This window comes from Coregonus lavaretus (assembly GCF_964263955.1).
Source record: "Coregonus lavaretus genome assembly, chromosome: 19".
NCBI classification, from domain to species: domain Eukaryota; kingdom Metazoa; phylum Chordata; class Actinopteri; order Salmoniformes; family Salmonidae; genus Coregonus; species Coregonus lavaretus.
Window position 1 is genome coordinate 15,351,800 of NC_140006.1, and position 7,510 is coordinate 15,359,309.

Sequence of the window (7,510 nt, forward strand, 5' to 3'; positions counted from 1 at the left end):
TGAATGGAAGCAAGTCCCTGCAGCAATGTTCCAACATCTAGTGGAAAGCCTTCCCAGAAGATTGGAGGCTGTTATAGCAGCAAAGGGAGGACCAGCTCCATGTTAATGCCCATGATTTTGGAATTAGATGTTCGACGAGCAGGTTTCCACATAATTTTGGTGTATCATGTCTAGCTATATTGTAGCTAAATTCACCAAAATCTAAATTGTAAAATTAACCCAGATTTCAATTTCATAAGTCATACAAAAAGTAATTAACAAACATGTTAAGTTTGTTTTTCTGATAATCTGTCAAGCATGGCAAGGAAAAAACCTGTTTGCTTTGTAAAAGTTTTTATTTAGAAGATGAAAGAACATGTCCACAAAAACGATGTCCACCTCAGATGTTACCAAAATGATACAACAGAAAAAAATTGTCCGACATCAATAGCTAGGATTCCATCTAATTGGCGACAGATTTTCATGTGAATATTCTAAAATCCACATAAATAAAAGATGCACATTTTCTCACCAGAGATGTGTTTCCATCAAATTTACTTGTTGCAGATAAAAGCCTGTGCATGATGACATAGTGCACATAAAATGTACTTTTGCGGTTAAATTCCCATGTACCTAATAAAACATACAAGCTAAGTGCATTTCCATCCCATTTCCAACTCTACTGATGGTTTTGTAACAAAGAATGTTGCGTTACATAGCGAATGTGCCCTATCTGGTACTGGCACGTGCGCTCTAGCCAATGGCTTGCAGATACAGTGCGGGTATAGCCTACACATGATGAGGTTATTATGGACAAAATATTATTGTAATTTGTCAAACGGCAGTCAAGCATCGATCATCATGTCACCAGAATAAGACCCTCGATATTTATCGGAAAGGAGCATCAAGCTCATCACCTTGCCTAGCGTACTTTGTTTTGTCGTCATTTGGAAAGTTTACCGACAAATTAACTGTTTCCATCAGGCCTGTCATGACATTTTTATCCAACATGTACTTTACTCGCATAAAAAGGTTGGATGGAACCTGGTTAATAACACTAAAACATCTCCAACAGAATCTAATCTTGATTCTTTGGTCATAATAATTTCCATTATATCCAAACACATGTTCTACAGTTCCCAGGCACATAGATAGGCTACTGCTCTTCACCATTGTTCTCTTGAAATGTACTGTAATTCTAGCTGTCCTACAGCAGGCTGCAGACCCTCGTCATCTTAGTGCTGCTTGGAGAAGAAGTCTTTGCTCTTCTGGATGTCGGGCTTGATGGTGTCACTTCCTGGTTTCCAGCCGGCGGGACAGACTGAGAGGAAACACCAGAGAAGAAGTTGAGTCTCAGGACAGTGCAGTATGATAAGCAAAACACACTTAGAACCTGAGCTTTATATTTTTACACATTCTGACGATATCTACTATCAGCCTAACATTCTCAGCTGTTACAAACATGGAATGTTACCTCAAAAGAGAGAGTGGTAAAAGTGACCTAAATGCTGTTCACATAGTGCAGGTATCGTCAACCGGCGGCCCGCGTGCCAAATTCGGCCTGTGGACAATTTTCTTTGGCCCCCCAAAGTTTTCTGAGCCCAAAAAATATTTTCTTTAATTATTTTTGCATTTTTAGTTTTGGGACATGAAAGACTAAAATCAATAGGAATTCACCTCAAAATGATTTTAATTTAGGAATTCTATTCCTAAGTATTTCCACTCGTGTACCAATGTAATCAAGGTTTGAAATTATTATGTTTTTGTCAAATACAGTACAAATACAGTCAAATACAGCATCTGTTTGGGCTTGCGTACAAATGATTTATAATTATGTTCCGGCCCCCCAACCATCTGTCCAAGAAAAAAATAGGCCCGGGGCTGAATCTAGTTTATGACCCCTGACATAGTGTATGTGTCTGCTGACGGTACATGGTAAGATATGGCACTGCAAAAGGTTAGCCTGATTCCGTGTAGGATAAGGAGGCATTGTCTTTTGGAAAACAAAAAGAAAGCTGGTTAAGTTATGTACCTTCTCCGTGTTTGTCAGTGAACTGAAAGGCCTGCACCAGACGCAGGGTCTCGTCGATGGAGCGTCCCACTGGAAGGTCGTTGATGGTGATCTGCCTCAAGACGCCCTTGTCGTCAATAATGAATAGGCCCCTGAAAAAACAAACAGGGAATAAATTGAGTGATTTAGTCTTGTGTTAGTCTTGTTGGGCACGTAGTCTTACGTTAGGCACGTTACCCGGGTTTTGACCCAGTCGGTCATAGAGACACTGAACTTTGACCCTTGAACTTGTCTGTTGTGAACCCACCTGTAGGCGATGCCCTCATCCTCCTTCAGCACCCCGTAGTCCGTGGAGATGGAACGCAGTGTGTCGGCTACCAGAGGGATCTTCATGGCACCCAGACCGCCCTGCTTACGAGGTGTGTTGGTCCTGTAAGAACACACACAACCATACACAAAGAGACTGAATTTAGTCTTTTTTTGTGTGTCTGAGACCAAGCGTCCCTGCCAGCTGTGGTATACAGAAGGACAGGGATAGTAGTAAACAGGTTTCTGTGTGCACAGAGACGGCAGAAGTAGGGGTGCGGCAGCTGCCGGTCCTCTGAACAAAAAATTCATATTTGGACACTGAAGTTTTAGCCTATTCTAGTAACTGAAATATGTACACTGACTGTAGTCCTATAACTCTCACATGTAGCCTAATATAATAGTATTTATTGGAGTAAAATGATACACCAAATGTTAATTTTGTATCGGAAATAGGAGTGGAGAAATATGATTTCTTTCTTTCAGCATCTTTGGACCGTGCAAACGTGCTATATTTGTCAGCGACATAAAAGCTGACAGTAGGCTACCTCAACCACATAAAATATGCATCCAAGATTAACTGAAATCTTATCAGATTCATGTTAGATCGTTTTCACAGCTTTTCATTTCTTTGAAACCGGTCAAACAGATTCTATACTGAGCAAAAATATAAACACAACATGCAACAATTTGAAATTATTTTGCCGAGTTACAGTTAATATAAGGAAATCCCCCCCAGACGATCCCGCAAGTGAAGAAGCCGGATGTGGAGGTCCTGGGCTGCGGTTGTGAAGCCGGTTGGACGTAATGCCAAATTCTCTAAAACGACATTAGAGGCAGCTTATGGTTGAGAAATTAACATTACATTCTCTGGCAACAGCTCTGGTGGACATTCCTGTAGTCAGAATGCCAATTTCACGCTCCCTCAAAACTTGAGACATCTGTGGCATTGTGTTGTGTGACAAAACTGCACATTTTAGAGTGGCCTTTTACTGTCCCCAGCACAAGCTGCATCTGTGGAATGATCATGCTGTTTAATCAGCTTCTTGATATGCAACACCTGTCAGATGGATGGATCATCTTGACAAAGGATTGCGAAAGTATTCACCCCCCTTGGCATTTTTCCTATTTTGTTTGGAATTAAAATTGATTTTTGGGGGGTTTGTATCATTTGATTTACACAACATGCCTACCACATTGAAGATGCAAAATATTTTTTATTGTGAAACAAACAAGAAATAAGACAAAAAAACAGAAAACTTGAGCGTGCATAACTATTCACCCATCCAAAGTCAATACTTTGTAGAGCCACCTTTTGCAGCAATTACAGCTGCAAGTCTCTTGGGGTATGTCTCTATATGCTTGGCACATCTAGCCACTCAAGTGTTGCTTAGGGTCATTGTCCTGCTGGAAGGTGAACCTCCGTCCCAGTCTCAAATCTCTGGAAGACTGAAACAGGTTTCCCTCAAGAATTTCCATCCATAATTCCTTCAATTCTGACCAGTTTCCCAGTCCCTGCCGATGAAAAACATCCCCACAGCATGATGCTGCCACCAACATGCTTCACTGTGTGGATGGTGTTCTCGGGGTGATGAGAGGTGTTGGGTTTGCGCCAGACATAGCATTTTCCTTGATGGCCAAAAAGCTAAATTTTAGTCTCATCTGACCAGAGTACCTTCTTCCATATGTTTGGGAAGTCTCCCACATGCCTTTTGGCGAACACCAAACGTGTTTGCTTATTTTTTTCTTTAAGCAATGGCTTTTTTCTGTCCACTCTTCCATAAAGCCCAGCTCTGTGGAGTGTACGGCTTAAAGTGGTCCTATGGACAGATACTCCAATCTCCGATTTGCAGCTCCTTCAGGGTTATCATTGGTCTCTTTGTGCCTCTCTGATTAATGCCCTCCTTGCCTGGTCCATGAGTTTTGGTGGGCGGTCCTCTCTTGGCAGATTTGTTGTGGTGCCATATTCTTTCAATTTTTTAATAATGGATTTAATGGTGCTCCGTGGGATGTTCAAAGTTTCTGATATTTTTTTATAACCCAACCTTGATCTGTACTCCTCCACAACTTTGTCCCTGACCTGTATGGAGAGCTCCTTGGTCTTAATTGGTGCCGCTTGCTTGGTGGTGCCCCTTGCTTAGTGGTGTTGCAGACTCTGGGGCTTTTCAGAACAGGTGAATATATACTGAGATCATGTGACACTTAGATTGCACACAGGTGGACTTTATTTAACTAATTTTATTTAACTAAAAAATGTGTGCACAACATTTGAGACAAATAAGCTTTTTGTGCATATGGAACATTTCTGGGTTCTTTTATTTCAGCTCATGAAACATGGGACCAACACTTTACGTTTATATTTTTGTTCATTTTATTTGACAATTTTGCAAGGAAAATCTTTCAGGTGTTTTAGAGTTAGGTTATTGCATTTTTTCTCCTCTGTACCTACACGTCCTCGCTCTGTGAGCAGAAATGGAAGAGAAAACTTCACCGATGTCAACTAAAATAGGCTTATTATTGATTGATTCATTCTATTGATTATTACATTTTTCCGCTTTTTTTTGTCTTCTAGGACAACAAGTAATGACATAAGAGAAGCTGCATGTAGGCCTATCTAATTATAGACAGGTTGGCTAACAAATAGCCTACCAAATGTCGGAAATGATATGCGATAAAATAGATCTAAAATAGGGGTGAAAGTAGCCTGAGTAGACAGAGATGACTGGCCGGGACAGTGACGCTCGGACAGCAGTGGACGCATCAATCAATTCAGGCTACAAGTGTACCTAACGACAATCGCTGAATGTCATTACACTTTTGGTGTTTTAATAGACCTCTCTTTCCATTCATCAAATGGCGGTGCGTGCACTGGTGGTGCGTGCACTGTTTAAGATGCTGGAATCACTATAGAATGGGTTGAATGTGTGCAGGTTTGACAATCAGATGAAAACATAATTTGTACAGTTAAATGACATATTTACTATTACGGCCATAAGAAAATGTGCGTGTACACTCCGCTGTAAAAAATCCAAAACGTCCCGCTGTCCCTGTGTGTGCAGGAGGGACGACAGAACATCACTGCACAAGCGGCACTGTAATTTATCCTGCGTCACCTACGACGAAATCTTCTTAAGGCAAAATAAAATGTGCAAAGTGCAAAAGACTCGTACCAGGCAAGATGGCAGAAGTGGGAGTCAACAGAGGCACCAATGACCTCGCAGCCGATCTTCCTGAACTCCTCGGCAGCGTCACTGAAAGCGATGATCTCAGTAGGGCACACAAAGGTGAAGTCCAGCGGGTAGAAGAAGAACACCACATACTTCCCTGCAGGCAAGCGGCACAAGACACACCATTAGACACACCTATCAAGTTCCGGAGCCTGGAAGCACATATTCAATGTCCAATAGGCTTATAGGTCATTACTGTATTATTAAACTTTAAAATCCTGAACCAGTCACAAATCTTGCCACACAGAGACAAAACGAAGGTCAGTGCAGAATACTATGAAGCATAGTAGCAGGCCTACCTCTGTAGTTAGACATGCTGATGTCTTTAAACTGTCCATCTGGCATCACTGCTGTGGCCTTGAAGTCAGGGGCCAGATGCCCGATGCGCGCTTTACCCGCAGCCATCTTCAGTTTGACTGGAGGGGGAGGAAGAGAAAATTAACAAATATGCCTTTCCTGTTTTATGTATGCTGTCCATGTACAGTATACAGCAATAACCACTCATGGTAGTACACAGAAAAACACTAATTTAACTGGACATGAAAGATGAAATGGGATGTTCTCTCCATCCTCTTTCTTAACATTTTCAGCATTGTAGCTTTAATGTGAAAAGAACTGAAAACAATACAGGGAGGAATAGGAAATGTATTATATGTAAGATTTCACTTCTTTCATGCGCAGCACCTAATCCACAGGGTTTATTTTACGCATTAATCACATAGTTCAACAGGTTGTTCTTACCTGGCAAGTGGCAAAACCTTTCACTATATTACACACGCAGTCAGTCGTATTTCGTCAACCTGCATGTACTTTCTCTCGTGCAGACAATGTTTTCGAACAGGGCATTCGGTTAACTGGTAGGTATGGAACGCACTCAGCCAATAAACGCAGCACGACGTCGCCGCGTATGTGACAGCCTTTTTTAAAATAGGAATTTGACTGTAGTATGAATCAATTAAATCCTACGTCAAAATTAGTCGTTTGATTGTACTAATTTCATGAAATATATTTATTCCTGCACTAACTAGAAAGTGAAAGCAAAACATATAATTGTTTCACAATGAACAGAGTTTTTTTCTCGACAAGTGATTTTTTTCCTCACCTGATTTTCTATTCCAATATTCCATTGAACAAATACAAGATGTAGGCCACTTGGGCATCCTCCCCACAAAAACTATTGTAAAGCTAAACAAACGCATTTATTCTGTCGTCAATGGAAATTTAGGCTACAAGTTTAATGCCGGTAAGATTGCACACAAAGAAAATGATACGGTAATAAAAGTGTAACTGTTAGTCATAGTATGGCCAAGTTTTCACTTTCTTTTTTTTGGAATAACCGAAAACATGCTTTAGCCTATACATTTCATGTTAGATTGAAAGTGTAGCCCTACAAAACACGTACCTCTGCTTGGGTCCCTTTTGGTCCCACAGCTTCGGCTTGAGAGGAGGAGTGCGATGAATGAGCAGAATCGCATGGAAATATATACAGTAGCTGAATTCTCGCGTTGTCAGACCACCGACTATGGCCACAGCCCATTCATTTAGTCGATATGAGTATTTGACCACATTTGACTACTTCACAGCACCATGACTCTGCACATTTCATCCTCATTCCATCTAAAATAACCTGCGATTGAAAACTCATATGAGTAAGGATCAGTAAGGAAAAGACAGTAGGAAATAGATTATGTCCCCCACCCTTGTCTTCTCTTATCATCTAATCATTCTCTTCTCTTTTATTCTCTTCTCAACATGCAAAACTATAGATGTAAGCCTAGATAACATACGTGACAGTTATTTCATAAAATATCTACATTTGTATAACCTTACAATCAAAACACTTCATTTTGTCATTTTTAAAGAGATGTTTCTCAGTGATTTTCAGGGAGAGCAGCAAAAGCCCACAGCAGCCCCCCCCTATGAGCCCCCTCTTCTAATCCAAGTCAACAGCCATGCTGGGGTCACACAACCATGAGGCTCCCATCAT

The 7,510-nt window shown here is 41.0% G+C and overlaps 1 protein-coding gene across 1 annotated transcript; it reads right to left on the bottom strand.

Annotated features, from left to right (window-relative positions):
- Window positions 1-319: 319 nt before the first annotated feature.
- LOC311146364 (peroxiredoxin-1-like) lies at window positions 320-7,158 on the bottom strand. Its single transcript, XM_084182850.1, has 6 exons — window positions 6,926-7,158; window positions 5,823-5,939; window positions 5,467-5,620; window positions 2,298-2,420; window positions 2,012-2,142; window positions 320-1,300 (listed from the first exon to the last, which is right to left on the bottom strand). Exons 1-6 carry the CDS (start codon window positions 6,996-6,998, stop codon window positions 1,215-1,217), a joined length of 684 nt encoding a protein of 227 aa, XP_084038976.1. The 5' UTR covers window positions 6,999-7,158; the 3' UTR covers window positions 320-1,214.
- Window positions 7,159-7,510: the final 352 nt, after the last annotated feature.

Bases quoted from the DNA above. Each gene is read 5' to 3' on its own strand.
- LOC311146364 (XM_084182850.1), bottom strand. From the start codon at position 6,998: ATGCGATTCTGCTCATTCATCGCACTCCTCCTCTCAAGCCGAAGCTGT. The intron at 5,940-6,925 runs GTACGTGTTTTG...CTCCCCCTCCAG, and splicing joins CAAAAGGGACCCAAGCAGAG to TCAAACTGAAGATGGCTGCG. The intron at 2,421-5,466 runs GTACGAGTCTTT...GTGTTCTTACAG, and splicing joins CACTTCTGCCATCTTGCCTG to GACCAACACACCTCGTAAGC.